This window comes from Panthera pardus, unplaced genomic scaffold, assembly GCF_024362965.1.
Source record: "Panthera pardus isolate Hobbes unplaced genomic scaffold, ASM2436296v1 HiC_scaffold_12, whole genome shotgun sequence".
Taxonomy (NCBI): Eukaryota; Metazoa; Chordata; class Mammalia; order Carnivora; family Felidae; genus Panthera; species Panthera pardus.
In genome coordinates, this window is record NW_026526677.1 from 26,671,412 (window position 1) to 26,692,537 (window position 21,126).

A 21,126-nucleotide genomic window follows, 5' to 3' on the forward strand; every position below is an offset into this window, starting at 1 on the left:
GGATGGAAATTCTGACACATAATACAACATGGATGAACCTTCAGACAATACACTAAGTGAAATAAGCCAGTCACAAAAAGACAAGCCCTATATGATTCCACTCATACGAGGTACTTAACAATCCATAGAGACAGAAAGCAGAACGCTGGCTGCTAGACAAAGGCTGGGAGGAGAGGAAAATAGGAAGCTATCATTTTAGTGGGTATAGAATTTCAGTTCTGCACCATGAAGACTTTTGTGGATCAATTGCTGTGGTTGCACAGCAACGTGAAAGGATTATTATCCCTAAGCTGTGCACTTACACATGTTTAAGATGGTAAATTTTATGTTACACATATTTTGCCATAATTAATAATTAAACAAAGGGAAATACATGAAGGAGAAATAGACTTTTTCAGATAAAAGCTGAGAATATATTGCCAGCCAACCTATATTATAAGACACATTAAAGGAAATTCTTTAGCCGGAAGTAAATACCAGACAAGCATTTTGTATCTACATAGAGAAATGAAGGCCAAAAAATGGTAAAAAGAAAATGGGCAAATGCAAAAAGACTTTTTTCCCCGCATTTCTAAAACTAAAGTTTATGTTTTAAACATAATTGATTTGCTAAAGCAAAAACATATCAGACATATATGCTGGTGCTTATACCACATGTGGTAATAAAACATGACAACAAAGGCACAAAGGATAGAAGGGAGAAAATCGAGTATGTTGTTGTAAAGTTCTTACGTTACACATGAAGGGGTGTGATACAAATTTGAAGGTAGGCTGTGATGAGTTAAAGAATTATATTGTAAACCTTAAGGAAACCACCACGTAGAAAGAGAAAGGTAAAACAGAAATAAAATGGAATTAAAAAATTAAAGGGCAACCAATCCAAAAAAAAAAAAAAAAAAAAAAAAAAGGTAAGAAAAAACAAAGGACAAAATTACTAAATGTGAATGGTCCAAACACCTTAATTAAAAGACAGAGTATGGATTAAATTAAAAAATAAGAAAATTATTTGCTGTCTGCAAGAAGTCAGTTTAAATATAAAGACAGGGACACCTCAGTGGCTCAGTCGGTTAAGCGTCTGACTTCGGCTCAGGTCCCGATCTCGCGGTTTGTGAGTTCGAGCCCCATGTCAGCCCCATGTGCTGACAGCTCAGAGCCTGGAGCCTGCTTCGGATTCTGTGTCTCCCTCTCTCTGTCCCTCTCCCACTATTGCTCTGTCTGTCTCTCTCCCTCGAAAAAAAAATAAATTTTTTTAAAAATTAAAAAATACAAAGACAGATATATTAGAAGTAAAAAGATATAAAAACATCAATCAAAGAAATCTGGACTGACTGTATCAATATCAGATAAGGAAGGCTTCAGAGTAAGAAATATTACGCCAGGAATGAACAGGGACATTCCATGACGCATCTATTCATCAGGAACACATAAAATCCTAAATGTGTTCTGTGCCTAATAACACATCTTCAAGATGATATAATACCAACAGTACTCAAAGGGAAAACAGACAAATCCTAATCGTAACCAGGGATTCTCAACACTCTTCTTTCAAGAATGGACAGAACACGTAGGAAATCAGAAAGGATATGAAGACATGAACACTACTCCCAGCCAACTTCACCTGACATTTATAGAACACTCCTCAGAGGTAGAACACACATTCTTTTCAAATACACATGAAACATTCATCAAGATAGACCATATTACGACTCTAAAATCTCAACAAAAGTTAAGATTTACATCATACAAAGCATGTTCTCTAAGCACAATGGAGTTAAGCAAGAAATCATAAAAGAAAGGCTGAAAAGCCCTAAATATTTGGAAATTATATTTACACTTGCAAATGATTCATGGATCAAAAGACACATCACAAGGAAAATCAGAAAACATCTTGAATAGAAAGAAAAATAAAACACATCAAATTTTGTGGAATTCATCTAAAGCACTGCTGAAAGGGACTTAAAAGCATTATATGCTTATGTTAGCATCAAGGTTTATTATATGATATTGATCTCAGCTTTCACCTTAGAAAACTAGGAAACTAAGGAGCAAATTAAACCCAAAGCAAACAGAAAAAAAAAGGAATAAAGGTGGGAGCAGAAACCAATGAAAAGAAAATTAGAAAAACAATGAAGAAATTGTATGAAATTAGGTGACTGTTTGAAGAGATCAATAAAATTTATAAATCCCTAGCCAGATTGATCAAGAAAGTCAAAAGACACAAATTACTAACACTGAAAATGGAGACATCACTTCAGATTATATAATGTTAGAAGTACTATATAGTAAGGTAATATTATAAACAACTTTATGCCAACGACCCCTTTATCCATAGTTCTGCTTTTCACAGTTTCAGTTACCCACAGTCAACAGCAGCCCAGAGGCAGATGATCCTCCTTCTGACATACTGTCAGAGGGTCATCAATACCCTAACACTATGTCCCAATGCCTACATCATTCACCGTGCGTCATCTCACCACGTAGGCATGTTATCACCTCACATCATAACGAGAGGGGCGAGTACAGCACAGTAAGATACTTAGAGACAGAGAGACCACATTCGCTTAACTTTTATTACAGTATTCTACTACAGTGTTCTATTTTATTATGATTGTTGTTAATCTCTATGTCTAATTTTTAAGTTAAGCTTTATCATAGGTATGTATGCACAGGAGAAAACATAGTATATACAGGGTTTGGTGCCATCAATGGTTGCAGGCATCCACTGGGGGTCCTGGAATGTATTCCCTGTGGATGAGGAGGGACTACTGAAAATTTTATCACTTAGATGACATAAACAAATTCCTTGAAAGACACAAACTACTCAAGCTCATTCCAGAAGAAATCGATACATCTATTTTTAAAAACTGAATCTGTAGTTAAGTCTTCCCACAAAGAAAATCAAAGGCCTAGACAGACAGTCTCATTGGTGAATTCTACCAAATAATTAAAAAGGAAATAAAATCAATTCTACCCAAACCTTTCAGAAAATAAAGGAGAAGGAAACATTTCCTAATTTATTCTGTGAGATCTGGTAACAAACCCAAGAAAAAAACAAAACAAACATCTTTAAGAAAACCACAGGGTAGTATTATTCATGTGCACAGGTATAACAATTCTTAGCAAAATTTTAGAAAATGGGATCAAGAAATATATAAGAAAATTAGTGATTGATGAGTTTTATACAAGGAATACAAGTTTATTCAACATCTGGAAATCAACCAAAATAATTCATCAAAATAACAGAATGAAAATGGAAAGATTATCTCAAAAGATGTACAAAAGCATTTGACAAAATTCAACATCCGTTTATGCCTAAAACTCTCAGCAAATTAGGAATATGAATTTCCTCAACTTAAGGAATCTACAAAAAACCTACAACTAACATTAAAGACTGAATGTTTTCTCCTAAGACCAAGAACGAGGCAAAAATGTCTGCTTTTGCCATTTATATTCATCATTGTACCAGAGGTCTTAGCCAGTTCAAAAAAGCAAGAAAATGAAATCAAAGCCATACAGATTGGAAAGAAAGAAAGAAAGAAAGAAAGAAAGAAAGAAAGAAAGAAAGAAAGAAAGAAAGAAAGAAAGAAAAGAAAAGATCAGTTCATGCTAAAAATTCCGAAGTCTCCCAGCAACCTTAGTTTTAACTAATTTGCTGGGAGGTACATTACAAATTTCATAACCTGAAAGTTCATTTTGAAAAAGATATAAAAAATTAAAACTTGTATAAAGAAGAGTGATATCTAAGATATATGTAAAATCTAAAACATTTTTCAATCATTTTGGATTTTTTACTTTCTAAAATGTTAAGGATTGCTTTGTTCAGATATCATACCAAAAACATGATTTACTCAATACAATGGAATCGGTTTGTTTCTTATAAGAAAAGTGAACCAATTCTTTTCTTTAGTACTAAAATACACCCAGATGATGAAACCAAAATAAAAAGCTGCACAATGTGCCTTTGTAAGTAAAGGATTTCACAACAGTTAGCACATGTACTGTATTAAGTAAATTTAACTTTACTAACCTCTGACCAGACTTTGTCTAGCTTTTAAAACAGCTCCAAGGTCACAGTCAGTAGTAGCATATGCATGTGGTACAGTACTTTTAGATTCAGTTAACCTCTTGGCAATAACTCTTCGAATATTGCTAGCAGGGATTTCAGTGAATGTGCCCTGCAAAGAAATTGCAATCTGTCCATTAAACCATAAATGGAAGTGGAAAAAGCAAATTCTAATACTATAATCTAGTCTCAGTCACTTAACTCTTGGTAATTAAAGATTAACAGAGGAAAAATACTATTAAAAATTCTTAGTATAAGGAGGAATATAAGAAATCCAGAGAGCTTTAATTTTATAGTATACAACTGTAGAAAAAATTGGTAAAATCCATGTCTTAGTTATAAATGAGAATCTTATGTTACTTTGTATAAGATGATCAAAAAGAAATCTACCAGGTCATGAATAATTCTCCCATGGGTGTGTGTATGGGACAGAGACAGACAGACACACACATACCACTGTAAGCACCTTGTTACAAATATCACTTAATAAAACTCAAAGCATCCAACACGTCAACAAACCAACAACAGACAATTCCTACTTATAAAAATGGTGTGCAGTAGAAAAAGATAGTGTACTGGATAATCTGCCAAACTATTTCTATTTTGGTTTGTAATTTAAAAAGAAATCCCATGAGTATATTTCCTAAAAATTCATAATAAAAAGTATAAGTGAGATAATAAAATCTTCCTATAACTTACTATAGCTTTTCCACTCTGTTCTTTGAAACTCTAACAAAAAGCAGGATGGACATAAAACTACCTGTGATTCCTTCCTTGTCCTTCACTCCACTCTGGGACTAGATCACAGTCACTTCTAATCAAGCAGCTAAAAATATACCTGAGTCCTTAGGAAACTAAACACTTTATGTTAGTAAAGTATCTGTTCAGATAGAATGAATGCTCTCTGTATACCATAAAAATTTGAAAGTAAGGTTTATCTTCCTAATTTGAATAACCTACTTCTTAAAAACAAAGATTTGATTACACATAAATTTTTTGTATATGAAGTCACGAATCACGAATTTACATTAAAAATTGTTTCCCATGAAATTTATACTGTTTGCAAATTCTTTAAAATACTATACTGGAATATATTTCTCCATTAGAAAGAGCAAGATAGGTTTGTTTATTTTTTAAGTGCCCAGTTTTTTTTTTTTTTTCCCTTTCAGTTTTACATGAACCTGATTATCCTGCATTTCTTCTGATGGGAAACAAATGACATGAAAGATACTAAGAAAGGGAGGTAAAAAGAGGCAAAATGGAATATTCTGACAACAAAAAAGGGCTGTTACTGCCTCCATCTGAGAAAGAATGACTAGCTATACAGTCTCTATAGTTCTTCACAGTCAGAGTATCAATTCCCTCAGTCAAGGGGCGCCTGGGTGGCTCAGCCTGTTGAGCGTCCGACTTCGGGTCAGGTCACCATCTAATGGTCCGTGAGTTCAGGCCCCACGTCAGGCTCCAGCTGACACTGTAGAGCCTGCTTTGGATCCTCTGTCCCCCCCTCTCTCTGCCAATCTCCCGCTCATGCTCTTTCTCTCTCAAAAATAAAAATAAACATTAAAATAAAACAGCCACAGATGAGGGCTAGTGGTGGCTACCAACTATTACTACCACACCGGAGAAAAGCTACGTGAAAAGCACCATGATTAAAGAGCCTACTTATATGGCACTGGACTTGAAAGTTAGCACCACACAAACTGGGTTTGTGCTAGGAGTCTGCACGACATGAAGTATCTGGAGAATTTTTTCTTTATCACTGTTAGCTACTACTAAAATGGATTGGTAGAATTACACGTAAAACAGACAGCTGGGGTGCCTGGGTGGTTCAGTGAGTTAAGTGTCTGACTCTTAATTTTGGCTCAAGTCATGATCTTACAGTTTCCTGAGTATGAGCCCCAAGTTGGGCTCTGGGCTGATGGTGCAGAGCCTGCTTGGGCTTCCCCCCCGCCCCCCCTCTCTCTCTCTGCCCCTCCCCCACTCATGATGTCTCTCTCTCTCCCAAAATAAATAAACTAAAAAAAAAAACCAAAAAACAGACAGTAATGGTTCTTATTGGGTTCCTAGTTCTCACTTAAGTCCGAAAACATAAAAATCTATTCAAATGATATTACCACTACATTCGGTTGTCCAGGAGTTGAGACCGGTGGGATCATCGGCCGTGTGTATGGTGGCATGGCCATGGCCTGTGGGGGCAGAGGCACTGCGGGAGTAGCTAGAGGGGCTGGGGTGGGTCTGGATTCAGTAATCTTGCCCGTTTCTTTCAACTGGACCAGTTTGAGAGCATCCCTGAAGAGAGAGATAACCACGATTAGCAACAAGGAATAGAAGAGAACGTTTAGAAAATGGAGATAAGGAGGGAAGGTACTGAAATAGAGAGATGTCAAGGCTGTGATGCAAAATGAATTACTTGAGTTACACAAGCAAATCTTATCTGGTCTGCTGATTCATATTATTCACCCAATGGCTACAATATTTGGACATTTTCAAAAAGCAAACAATTTGAATTATATCAAAGTTTTGGGCGTAGATACCTTTAAAAAGGAAATTAGTCCTTTTCTTGGGGGGGTGTCATTTGGTAGACGAACAATTCTCAAACCATACTCTTATTCTTTATACTTGTCAAATAATTTTCACATGGCATTCAGAAAATGCCAAGTTTCTGATGACTTTTATTAGTATATTTACTAAATTACTGGATTTTCTAGTGTAAATAACCTTGTTATGGTCAGAAACTCATACCATTTTAAATATTGCTCAAAATGTTAACAGCATCATCTCATGAAATAAACCTACCCCACAGCATCATTCAGAATGAAAGATAACTAACTAGTAACAGACTTACCCTGCATTAAAGGTATCTTTGTTTTTTAAAAGGATGTAAGTGGATTACTAAACATACCAAGCTTTCAATTCATGCTAAGTTATAGTGGGTATGAAATAGTACATTTTCTTAAACAAAGTGCCTTCTCGAAAATTATAATACCTGACAATTTAAAAGAACTCTTTTCAAAAACAGAATTTTATAGTAAAAAAAATGTTTTAATCTAAAAACTTTTTCAAAAAGGTTATGTAATCTAAAAACAACTTCAGGGTGACACTAATTTAAAGGCAATTTACATCCTTTAAATTTCTCAAACACGGTTAATTATTTGTTATTGTTTACTGAAAGAATTGCTGAGGGCAAAAACCTAGCATCTGCCGGGCATGTCTGAAATTATCCTTCCCCGAACAAAACGTTTTCACTTAATATGGCAACACGGTAGGCAGAATTCTGAGACGGATGACCCCAACATTCTTGTAGACACAGAATTATTATCTGGTTACACACCCTGCATAATCCCTTGTGTGGGCCTGTGAGTATGATGGATGCCGCTCCCATGATTAGGTTACATGATGTGACAAACGTGACGGATTTTGTACACACGATTCAGGTCCCAAATCAGCTGACATGAAGTTAATCAAAAAGCAAAAGGAAAATTACCCTGGCAGGATCAGACACATCAGATAAGCCCTTTAAAAGGAACCAGAAATTCTTTCAAGAAGAGATTTGAATGGAGAGAGACTCTCCTGCGGGCACCGGAGAAGCAAACAGGCATTTGTGAACAGCCCGGGGAGATGACCACGGGGCAAGGACCTGAAGGAGGTCTCGAGGAGCTACGACCAGTCAGTCCTTGGCTAAGACCCAGTAAGGGGCTAGAGTCCAACAGCCCCAAGGAACTGAATTCAGCCAACAACCACGTGAGCCTGGAAGAGGACTCCAACCTTCAGATGAAGCCCAAGCCCTGGGCCAACACCTTGATTTCAACCTTGTGACTATAAGCTGAGAACCCAGTCATGCTGGGCCCTGGCTTCTGACCTACAGAATTGTTAGATGATAAATAAACGTTGTTTTAAGTTACTAAGCTTGTTGTAATTTGTTATGCAGCAACAGAAAATTGACCCAGGCAGGAATGCTCCAACCTGGGGCACATTATTAGAGGAATCCCCCAATGGGTCCTAATAGCATTTTTAGGAAGGAGGGTCCATGCTTTATACCCGGTCGAGAAAGGGGTGCATGGAGTTAACACCAAATACAACTTACTTGCTTCAAAGTTAAAGAGCTGACATTTAATATGAGAGGTCAGCTGACGAAGAAACCTTAAATGTTTTATCATCTTGGATCCCTAACTAAGCATTCAAAGTGGGAGTAAAAGGGGCACCTGGGTGGCTCAGTCGGTTAAGCATCCAACTTCAGCTCAGGTCATGATCTCGCTGTCGTGGTTTCGAGCCCCACGTCGGGCTCTGTGCTGACAGCTTGGAGGCCAGAGGCTGCTTAAGATTCTGTGTCTTCCTCTCTCTCTGCCCCTCCCCTGCTTGTGCTCTGTCTCTCTCTCTCTCTCTCTCTCAAAAATAAACATTAAAAAAAATTTTTTTAAGTGGGAGTAAAAGTAGAAAAATTAGCCTCTTATGTATGTATTGTGTTTATGCTAATTACATAATTTCATACCAGCCTGTGAGGGAGGTATTATTATTCCCAATTCAAAGATGAGTAAGTAGGCTCAGGGAGGTTAAATTCCAAGTCTAAGTCAGTATTTCTCTATCACCTACTCTGTTCCACGTGTCAAGGATACAGTGTTAAACAAGACACTTCCCATCAAACAGCTTTATTCTCTGTTATGTTAATCAGGCAAACAAATGACAGATAGTGATGTACTATGAAAAAAATGAAGCAGAATAACAGGATGAGTGACGGGTGAGGATGGGGGGCGCCTGGGTGGCTCAGTAGGGTAAGTGTCTGACTCTTGATTTCGGCTCAGGTCAGGATCTCACAGTTCATGAGACCGAGCCCTGCATCGGGCTCCATGCTGTCAGTGTGGATTCTCTCTCTCCATCTCTCTCTGCACCCTCCCCACCACTGCTTGCGCTCTCTCTCTCTCTCTCAAAATACATAAACTTAAAAAAATAAAATAAAATAGGGCAGATGGTTAGGGAATGCCTGAGGAGGTGGTATTCACGTGGAAAGACGAAGGAGCAAGCCTCGAGAAGAGCCCGGGGAAGCATGTTTCCAGGCAGGGAGAGCAGCCAGGGAAAAGGCCTCTCTTAAGAACAGAAGGCAGGTCAGCACGAAGAGAGCAGTGAACAAGGGGAAGGGGTTAAAAGATGAAGCTGGAGAGGTGGGCAGCAAGCAGCCACCAGGGCTGGCATCAAACCCAGGTATGGCCAACTTCAAAGCCTGTGCACGTTCTACCACTTTTCTAACACCTCTATGCACATAGTATGCAAATATAAACCACGGCAGAGTCAGAATAATTTTTTCTCACATGAACAGATCAGAATAGAATTCAGCACATCTAGGATTAACAGCAAGTCTGGGACTGAATGAAAAAATGCAATCTATGTAATCCAAAGCTAAACGTAGGACCTCCTGACCATGGTCTCCAACCCACCACACAAAAAGTTAGCATGGGCATAACCAGAGGCAGTGCTGGTTTTCAGGGCATGGGCCACAACACGGTGACGGGAACAGAAAGGACCGGGGAGAGGAGGAGATACGTGGCCTAGGGAATGACCTTGTGTACCGTTAAGGCCTTGAAGGACAAGCTTACTTCTGTTTGGAAATTAATTTTTAATTTAGATTTAGAACCAAAAGCACCAGTTTCCAGTTAATTATGATAACATTTACATATGAAGTAAATGACTGGCAGCATCATTTCTGGGGATTTATGCCATGAGCCAAAACCCTAGCCAGATAAATAAAAATATGAGCATGGATATATAAGGCCTCTCTGTTGATTCAGAAAAATGCCTTCAATAGAAGATACTTAGCTTTTAAAAGTTCTTACAAATCACAGCTGAACGTTACTAGTCTCTTCCCATCATATAAAATACATCTCTCTCACAAAACTTATTATTAATCTGGGTTTTAAATCAAATTACAGTTTAGTATCAGAGTGGCATATCTAAAATACATTTTATTTTCTTTATATGGGGATCACTAGTTTACTCTCAGTTATCAGTTAAAAATAAGCAGATAAAAATAACAGGTAAAGAGACTAAAGAATCTAAAATGCCTGAATACACTGATTTAAGACTGGTCACACTAAACTGACACATCTTTATTTTTTTTTAAATTTTTTTTAATGTTTATTTTTGAGAGAGAGCGCGTGCGAGAGCGAGCGGGGGAGGGGCAGAGGGAGAGGGAGACACAGAATCCAAAGCAGGCTCCAGGTTGAACTGTCAGCACAGAGCCGGACATGGGGCTCGAACCCATGAGCCGTGAGATCATGACCTGAGCCGCAGTCGGGCGCTCAACCGACTGAGCCACCAGATGCCCCTAAACTGACTATCAGCATAGGTATTACTATTTTATCAAGAAAAAAAATAGTTTAGTTTCATTCTTGTAGTAATTAAGATTCCTGGGTAGAACAGCTCTTAGTAAAGAATAAAAGCAAGAAGTCATTAATCATAAACAAGAAAACAGAAAATCAATTCTGGCCACTGCTTCACAGTCAGCTTTTATTGCTAATTTCACACTTACATACCTCATAAAGTATAAATGTTAACTATTGTTTAATAACAGCCAACAATTTAGTTTCTATAATGCAGAGAATGATTTTAATGATTCTGTCCATGAAATAATTAATCAGACTAGACTGAAGAATTAGGTAGGCATTAAAAGGTCTAAAAATTAGGAGAAAAACAAATACACCACACACTTCTGCACAACGGCAGAAGGCACCTTGGTGGTTCACTCAGGGTAGAATCTTCTCTACCAGGATCCCTTAGAGAGTAATTCATTTGGGTGGGCAATGACTTAGTTTTCGAAAGAAATACTACTACAAGAATGCTAGACACTTGCCTGTCACCCTGGTCACATTTTTGATGCTGTGATATGAATACAAACATTAACTACAACTATGATTTGAGACACAGATATACCAAAGATGTTAGGTTACAGGCAAAGAACTTAAATATATTCTCTCTAAAGGTGGCCCCAGCGCTCGTTTTCCTAAAATACTACATAACACAGGCAAAACAAAGTCCATAGGCTTTTGCGCAACATATATTCTGAGCAATGTGTTTGAGCAACATTAAAATAGCAACCCTAACACTTAGGATCTACTTCATAAATACAGTGCATCGGAGGCACTTCTTCAGCAGTTGGAACTGATTTTTCTATTCCACTTGCATTTTTAGTTAACAGTGGAAAAAGGTAGGATGTCCCTCCAAATTCCAAGAATGTGCGCTAAGGGATTTGGGGGGAAGCTTATGTCAAAGCCTGCAGTTTTTCAATCTTATCAGAATATGACATTTTTGTAGATGACAGCAAGTCAAAGGTTTTCCCAAAGTCCACCTTAATGTTAAACTTAAAACACAGGCATCTTTAGTAGCATACAAAGCAAAAATCCTGAATAATGCATGTTTTCAAGGATCGGTTTTTCTCACAAAATCTTTTGTAATGTGTCAAAGTTTGAAGACCAAAGGTTGACTCCCTTAGGATGCAGAGTTAAAGAATAAGGACAGGAAAGAGAACTGGATATGAGGAGGAGGAAGATGGCAAAAACATTAAACATGTAACTCTATTTTAACAGTGCTGCCTTTGGGTATACAGCAAGACAATACCATTTTGTTCTCTTTAATAAATGTTACATTACTGTTATAACTTCAACTGAGGTTTAAAAAAAAAGGTATTTGGGGGCGCCTGGGTGGCTCAGTCGGTTGAGCGGCCGACTTCGGCTCAGGTCATGATCTCGCGGTCCGTGAGTTCGAGCCCCGCGTCGGGCTCTGTGCTGACAGCTCAGAGCCTGGAGCCTGTTTCAGATTCTGTGTCTCCCTCTCTCTGTCCCTCCCCCGTTCATGCTCTGTCTCTCTCTGTCTCAAAAATAAACGTTAAAAAAAAACAATTTTTTTTTAAAAATAAAAATAAAAAAAAGGTATTTGTTCATCACATATGTATTAAGCACACATGGAAAGAGAAGGGAGAAATGAAGAAAGCACTATTTCATTCCTCTGCTGTCACACCAATGAATTGCCTTCTAAAATGTCACCTGATAACCAACTTCAAAGACTTTTCTCAGATCACACGTTCTTAACTTTTTATCCAGTTCCTAGAAATCCTCCAAAACAGGAATGTCAGCCTTCTAAAAGTTTACCTCCCGATTATCTCAATTATAACTACTGCTCTACTACCTACCAAACCTCCCTCTCTAGTTCCAAAGTGTTTCCTGCAAATAACATTCACCTCGCTGATCCTGATGCCTGCACGGCTCATCAGCACTGATGATAAGCTTCAGAGCCACCCCATCACTCACGCCACTGAGACAAATACTCTCCCAAAGCCCTTACTGTATTTATGGAGCCAAAATTTCATGACCCGGATCAGAATCCCAACTTCAGTCCTTGACTGGTTGCTATCCTGGTCTATTGCTCCACATTCAGTCCTTTACGAAGGCTTCTGGATTCTGTCCGTAGAACACTGTCTGCGTCCGTAATCTCTCTTTTACTTCTTCCACACACATTCAAGCATTTTTTATCTTTTACCTGAATTACTTTATAAGCCTATTAATCTATCTCCTTACCTCAAGTATTTTCCTACTCCAGTTTATCTTATGCAAATTTGCAAAATTAATCCTTCTAAGGTACAGCTATGATTATTTGACATTTCACCAAATCTTAATCGATGATTAATGAATTAAATATAGACTCTTTGTCCCATCCCTCAGAAATATAGGTGAGTATCCCTGGTTATAAAGAAAGATGCTTTATCCCATTTTTACAGGGAGTTTACTGAAACATAGACTGGTAGATTAATAAAATTAAGGTATGAACAGTAGATACGAAATAGGGATTAATGTGGGAGAAAAACTAGGCTTAACTGGCTACCGAGATACTTAATTTTAATTTTTTACGGCTACGTTTTTAGGTCCTTTAACTAAAAATTCACAGCCTAGGATGCTCTTTTTCAGTCAGGAGTCAGGACAGCTGATTTCCTGCTCATGTAGTATGGCAGAACTTCACAGGATGTGTTTAAGAGAACCACAGACACATGTTTGATGAGCAAATCAATAAGGCTATCATACAGATAACTGAGACTATCTAAGAATTAAGGAGGTATCGCTCCCCATAAAAATAATACACAAACATAAACTAATGCTTTAATGAAGACTAAAATAACCAATGGAAAAAAAAAAAAAAAAAAAAAAGAAAGGTCCCTTGGTCCAGCACTGCCACTTAATAGTTTCATAACCCTTGCCCCATCGCAACTTAAAAACTTTTAAGCCAGTATCACCGATCACTTTTTATCAATATTATACGAACAGGGAATAAGCATATTGTTTTAAGACATTAACTCAATTTGAAGAATTTAATATTACTGCCATAGAAATATAACATATATCACTACTGCAATTTTACATTGGTTCATATGCCTAAAGGATTAACCTTTGTCTTCCCAATAGACCAAGTTTGAATAGAGCAGGCGCTATCTGTTCTCATACACTCCTGAAAGAAACAAAATTTAAACAAATGGTAAAACATATCAGCGTTCTTGAACAGGAAGACTCAGGATCATCAAGATATCAATTCTTCCCCAACGTAACTTACAATGCGATACAATCCCAATACACTCCCCCTGCGGAGTCCCGTCAGCAGGGCAAATGAATGGTTTAAAATTCATTGGAAGAATAATAAAATAAGAATAAACCAAGAAAACTGGTCTATTGAAAAAGAAGAGCAAGGATAATTCTATCAAATTTTAAATCTTACTTGAGAATATTTATAATTGAGAGTGTGGTACTAAGCAAGTGAGGTACTAACTCATGGACAGTGAGATCAGTGCAACAGAAGACCTAAGAGGGCCAACTGCATATGGAAATCTCTTTGGTCATATCATTGACTAAATTCCAAACAGATAAGAATGAAAGTATTTTTAAAAGTATATATCTAGGTTTTAAAAATTTAAACGTGATCGCTAACTTATTTCAAGTAAACGTAGAACAATACAAAGGTTCACCACTCTGCACTCTAATTTTCTGCATTTATCACCATTTCTAAGGATCTGGCCTTGTTACCAAATTAGAACTGTTCTTCACTAATGCTGTAATTATTCAGAAACAACCCTTGCACAGAATATAATTTTACACTGCCAAAGCAATTAAAAATACAAAAGAACAGTATACATCCTTTTAAATCTTAACACTGAATAAGCTCTTCTTAAAATACTTTCAGAAAAGGATGATCATGATAAATAATGGAATTGGTTGTTACAAAAAGCACAAACAGGGGCACCTGGGTGGCTTGGTTGGTTAAACGTCTGACTCTTGATTTCAGCTCAGGTCATGATCTCACAGTTTTGGGAGTTTGAGCCCCGTGTCGGGCTTTGCGCTGACAGTGCAGAGCCTGCTTGGGACTCTCTTTCTGTCCCTTTCCTGCTTGCCTGCCCTCTCTGTCTCTCTCTAAATAAATAAATAAACTTAAAAAAATTTTTTTTAATTAAAAAAAAAAAAAGCACAAACATACTCTTTAGTGAATATCCCCCGAGGGCCAGTGGCTGTGCCCTGGCTAGCATCCAGGGAGTGTTTTTCCAGAATATTACGGGCAGCTGGACTTAAACGGAACCTAAGAAGAAAACATGAAGAGATTAAGGAAACCAATAAACACTTACATTTGAATCAAATGTACATAAACGTCAACAATTTTGCTGAAACTTAGAAAAATAAAAACTTACAATGAAATTAAAATGACTCCCAGAGATAGTCACAGTAAAATAAATTAATCTGTACGAATCTGGTTTACTTTACTACCAAAACATTTCATACAAATTTACTTAGTTACTATTTCAAAATACTCTTTCAATAAGAGTAAATATTCAGGGTGCCTGGGTGGCTCAATTGGTTGAGTGTCCAACTCTTAATTTCAGCTCAGGTCATGATTCCAGGGTCATGACCCTGTGTCATGAGGATTGTCAAGGATTGAGCCCTGAGTTGGGCTCCGCGCTGAGCCTGCTTAAGATTCTCATTCTCTCTCTCTCTCTCTCTCTCTGTCTGTCTCTCCCCCTCTGCCCACCTCCCCTGCTCTCACTCTCTCTCTCAAAAAAAAAAAAAAAAGTAAATATTCAAAAGAGGAGAGTTTCTATTTCGAGTAATAATTTTTCAAATGGTTCCTAATCAAACACATCAATATGGAACTAGATAAATCATTCCTTCATTTTTTCTGTGTGTGGTAAAAATACATAAAATTTACAATTTAAAACATTTTTAGGTGTACAATTGAGTGGCATAAAGTACAATTACACCAGCCATCTCCAGAACTTTCATTCTCCCAAACTGAAACTCTGTCCCCATTAAACACGAACTCCCCACTCCCCTAGCTCCCAGCAGACAGCTTTCTACCCTCTTTACCAATTTGGCTACTCTGGGTAATTCACGTAAGTGGAATTACATTACATCTGTCTTTTTGTGGTTGGCTTATTTTACTTAGCATAATGTCTTCAAGGTTCATCCATGTCATGGTATATGTGTCAGTGTTTCCATCCTTTCCAAAGCTGAGTAACATTTCATTGTATGTATACGGCACATTTTGGACACCTGAGTTGTTCCCATCTTTTGGCTACTGTGAATAACACTGCCATACGTGGTTATACAAATATCTCTGAGTTCCTGCTTTCAACTTTTTTGAGTATATACCGAGAAAAGGAATTGCTTGAGTATATACCGAGAAAAGGAATTGCTTGAGTATATACCAAGAAAAGGATCATATGGTAATTCTATTTTTAATTTTTTAGGAACTGCCATGCTGTTTTCCAGTGATTGCACCATTTTACATTCCTACCAACAGTGCACAACTGTTGTAATTTCTCTGTCAACACATTATTATCATTATTTTTTTTAACAATAGCCAATCCAATGAATGTGAAATGGTAGCTCGCTGTGGCATTGACTGGCAATTCCCTAATGATTAGGGACACTGAGCATCTTTTCACATGTTTATTGGCCATTCATACATCTTCTTTGGACAAAATATATATCTGAGTACTTGGCCTATTTTTAAAAAAAATTTTCTAATGTTTATTTATTTTTGAGAGACAGAGACACAGAGCACCAGTGGGGGAGGGGCAGAGAGAGGGAGACCCAGAATCCGAAGCAGGCTCCAGGCTCTGAGCTGTCAGCACAGAGCCCCGACGCGGGGCCTGAACCTGCAAACGGGGAGATCATGACCTGAGCCAAAGTCGGACGCTTAACCAACTGAGCCACCCAGGCACCCCTACTTTGCCTATTTTAATTGAATTGTTTGTTTTGTTGTTGTTGAATTGTATCCTTTATATATTTCCAAAAGACATTAGTATTTACATGAAAGCATTATTTTAGATTTACTCCAAAGAGTTAAGAGGCAAAACACTTACGTTGATTATTAGACATGGAAACTGAGACATACCAAAAGGCCACACAACTACTGAGTGTCCACTCTTCGATTATGACCTTTAGGCAAAGCAGCAGATACAAATAACTATACAGTTTGATAAAGATGTGACAATTGAAAATTGAATAAAAGGGGCTGGGTCCAGAAGTGTGTAACTAAAAAATGGAGAGGAAGGAACGTGGTACTTGCTCCAGTTTCGGGAAACAGCTCTAGGCGATATGGACTCAGTGCTATCAAATCTTTAGATTTTTCAGAAGAAACTGAAATTTTAGATTTTTTTGTAAGATTAACTATAACCAATTCAGAACTTTTATTTAAGAAAATCACTGTGTGGGCCAACACTGTGTGGTTCGCAAGTCTGCTGCTTTATAACCTACACCCCCGGGTCTCAGACTCATTAAGTCTCTAGTGATGGATCGTCACAGAATGACGGAGTACACACTGTGGTCTCTGCAACAGGAGAAGAGCAGTAAACACAGCCAGGAGCCTGCCTCTGGTTTTCATGGTAAATGAAGGGAAGTTAAAGCAAGGAAGTCAGAAGTGCTGTATAAACGGTGACGGGAATTTACAACTCAGCACTTCAAAATCACTGTGGATTTTTTTCTGACAAAAGCTGACATTGGTAAGCTGAAGGAAAAATTTTTTAAAAAGGAAAAATTCTGCACTTTTATTTAAGTCTGAAAGTGGTTCATAAGAGGACCCTTCTCGATGAAGAGCTTTTTCTTATAAAGTAATTTTGTATAATTATAGAGAATGTTAAAATAAATAAATGAACTTGTTAGAATTTTCTGAGTCCATCCATTTAAGCTATGCAAAGCTGAAATGAAATGGTGTTTGCTAAGTGTGTTATACAGGGATAAAATTGAGCTCTAATCTGTGTCAGACACTCACATGCAGAATAGTTGCAAAGAAATGCATGTTAAGATGCTAATTCCATTTTACTTAAAAAAATTTTTTAATGTTTATTTTTTGAGAGACACAGAGAGAGGGAGAGGGAGAGAGAGAGAGAGAGAGAGAGAGAGAGAAAATGAATGAGTGGGGGAGGGGCAGAGAGAGAGGGAGATATAGAATCTGAAGCAGACTCCAGGCCCTGAGCTGTCAGCACAGACCCCGACATGGGGCTTGAACTCAGGAACTGTGAGATCATGACCTGAGCCGAAGTCGGAGGCTTAACTGACTGAGCCACCCAGGCACTCCTGCTAATTCCATTTTACATCAGTTATACATTTAAAACTGGAATTCACATTATGGTAACTAGAATTCCATGGATGAAAACACGATCTGAAATTTGGTATATTAAATTCCATCCCAGAAGGCTAAAACCCAATTCAAGTTCAACATGGACAACACAGACTGCTTTGTTCTCCACCAGGTGAGCAGAGCTTTCCTACTACCTGGAACAGGGCAGGTATTCAAGAACTATTTGTTTGTTGAATGAACAATGACATAAAATAATCATTCCTAGGCGTCAGTTACCTAAGAGAAAAAAAGGAAGATCTGCCACTTCATATATAAGGTACAAAGATGTTTGATAATGATTAAGATACCCTAGGAGTTGCCATCACTTTTGGTTTTGTTTTGTTTTTTTACATCAGCATCCAAATAAACATACTCACTGCAGTTTTCCCGGTATATGTTCCTTTTTGACAGGAGTAGAAATCTGTGGTTCTGGCGAGGGGCAAGGCACTGATGGTTTTGAAGCTGGTGATGGAGGACCTACATCTTTGGGGATTTCAACATGTTTCCAATCTTCTCCTTCTTCAACTAGCAAACCAATTAGTGCCCCTAGCCGTATATTTTTAGATCCTTCTTCAACCTATATTTCAAAAAGAAAATAACTGCAGAGATGGAAAGGCTCATGACCTCACGAAGTAGTTTACATAATTCTGTACTGATTAGAAAGATCTTAATTTGAGCTAAAATCTGCTCCCCAGTCAGCCTGCCTCCTCCTTCCACCCACCACCGTCCTTTCCTGCCTTCCCCCATGCATGCCTTCCTTCACCATTCTCCCTCTCCCAGTTATTCATGCGACAGCCTGAAAAAAAAATCCAGAATCTCTTCTCTGACAGCTTTCAAATATATAAGAGTGATCATACCATCTTCCTTTTGATGTCAATCGTACAAATCCAAACAGGAGACTATGGTTTTATCCCTCAACTACTTGTCTTTCCCAGACAGTTTCTACACAATGGCTTAGGAATTCCAGGAGCTCACGAGGAATTAACTCTCCTAAGTGAGTCCTACTGACTAATGTTAACATAAAATATGTTCAGTGAACAGTCTCTGGAGAAAAGAATATCCCATCGCATAAACAGAATTGGTTAACTACCCTGGTTAATGTTGGTTTCTGTCTTTCCCTATATTTAATTTTTTCCCTATGTATCTATTTACAAAACCTGAGAAATAAAATAAAACCCCACGAATTTTTACAAATACAACAGAAACACACTGGTGACTCAGCTAATCAAACAATTTTTCATAGATAATGTCAATTAAAAGAATAAATAAGATTGAAGTTAAAAAAAACAATGTATTTTAAACATTTCAGCAGCATTCATTAATAAAGGAAGAGTTGCTTTTTATTTAGTTAGTAAGATAAGTCCCTAGAGAACCTTCAGATGACAATGTTTTTAAGTTCAGTACTGGAAGAAAATGTCATTCCTTTAAAATTTGTATTATTCTCTTTCAATTACATTAAATAAAGTTCATTACCGATGTAATGTAGTGAATAATAGAATGCGAGGCTGTAGGATGTTCACTAATAGAGTAATTGTAAGAGCTTAACTCCTAAAATGGGCATGACATTTCTGATTAACATTAATTTTGATGGTTATCAGTATATGCACTAGTCTAAAAATAAATAAGGCATAAGTTCTGGAAGTTAGGAAGCTTTCAAAGTTTACTAATTACTGGTGGAGAAGAACAGAAATAACACTTTGATGAAGTGTTATACATATATAAGACACAGGTACATAAGATAAGGACATTTCATGAAGTGCAACCTGTGAAAAAAACACAAAACAACCCAAGAACAATTTGTTTAGCTGTCAGTCACATACTGAAAAGTTTTAGTTCTGTGGACTACTCGTTTTTTTTTTTTACTATTATGTCAAAAGGATAAATTAATATTATTTCAAATAAAATTTGTGTTTTAAAACAAAAAACACACTCAACATGGATCAAGAGTGGACAGGAGAGGAGTGCCCCATTGGTAAGGGTTGGAAAGTTGCACTTGAAGGGCCAGCAGGAGGCTGGCAGGACTGGGGAGTGGACAGCGGACAGCAGGACAGCAGCGAAAGCGAAAATAGGCAGGAAGGCCTGGGGCAAACATATTTCTCCACAGGACCACACACAGGCTGCTGAACTCCATCCCCAGACACAGACCCCAGGGATGGGGCCTCTTTCTTTACAAGAGACATTCCCATAGGCTGAAATGAATCACCTGCAAATGTGCTCCATACTGCCCACCGGAGCTTCCTCAGTGTATCCGCTAATAGGAGATGCTGAAGTCAGCAGAATTTCCCAACAGAGAAATTATTTGAGGGGGTTCACTTCACTCAAGGTGCTGGGAAAAACTGTATTTTGATTGTGATGTTAAAAAATAATAAGTTAAGCAATTATTTAAATATTTTCTTCTGTAAAATAGGACAGTGTGAGAGCTGCTGAGCACAGAAGGAGCATGCACTGCGGTCAGTGGAGTTGAGCCGAGTCGCATGGCTGACTTGGTTTGAAAACTTAGTAACAATTTTCTATCATGGTTCAAACCATTATACAGCTTTAAACTGTATTCTTTAATATACACACTTTAACTCATGTGCACAATGAACTTTGGTCTAAAAGGAAGGCACATAGAGGCGCCCGGGTGGCTCAGTCGGTTAAGTGTCCGACTTCGGCTCAGGTCATGATCTCGCAGTCAGTGAGTTCGAGCCCCGCATCGGGCTCTGTGCCGACAGCTCGGAGCCTGGAGCCTGCTTCGGATTCTGTGTCTCCCTCTCTCTCTGCTCCTCCCCAACTCAGCTCTGTCTTTCTCTGTCTCTCAAAGATGCATAAATGTTAAAAAAAAATTTTTTTAAAGGAAGACACATAAGAAATACTGACACTGACAAATCAATGGCAAGCTAAAAATGCACAGCGGGGAGAAAAAAAACACTCATTAAGTCTTTGAGTAACAGTTTGGCATTCAATTGCCAGGCACTGTTCTAGCACTGTGTCAACTCATTTAATTCTCCTAACAACATTACAAGGTAAGTGCTATTAGTATTCATGTACAGATGAGGAAACTGAAGCACAGAAAGGTTAAATAACTTGCTCAATAAGGGAGGAAAGGGACCTAACAATAAAAATTATATTGAAAAACTACAGTCTTCAAAAAAACACCAGTGACACAGTATTAGAGTGAGATGCAGCTAAGAAATTGATTGGAGAACAAATATAGTACCAAAAATAATGAATCTTTGTTTTTTAATTTTCAGATGATCAAGTAAGCCCTGTCCAACGTGGAGCTTCAACTCACGACCCCGAGATCAAGAGTCACCTGCTCCACCGACTAAGCCAGCCAGGTGTCCCTACAGCAAGTATGTTTTACAATTTTGCTTTAATATCCATGGATTTCAGAAAAAATTCTATTCTTGAAAATTGTTTTGAATAGTAATGGTCTACCAATA

The 21,126-nt window shown here is 37.8% G+C and overlaps 1 protein-coding gene across 2 annotated transcripts in view; it reads right to left on the minus strand.

Annotated features, from left to right (window-relative positions):
• PDHX (pyruvate dehydrogenase complex component X) overlaps positions 1–21,126 on the minus strand; it is a 70,494-nt gene that overhangs the window by 16,349 nt on the left and 33,019 nt on the right. For both annotated transcript variants that reach the window (XM_019470082.2, XM_019470084.2), the window contains exons 4-7: positions 18,079–18,278; positions 14,564–14,662; positions 6,178–6,352; positions 4,028–4,175 (exon numbers count right to left, since the gene is read on the minus strand). In XM_019470082.2, the coding sequence (XP_019325627.2) occupies positions 4,028–4,175; positions 6,178–6,352; positions 14,564–14,662; positions 18,079–18,278 (622 nt within the window). The remainder of the gene's footprint in view (positions 1–4,027; positions 4,176–6,177; positions 6,353–14,563; positions 14,663–18,078; positions 18,279–21,126) is intronic.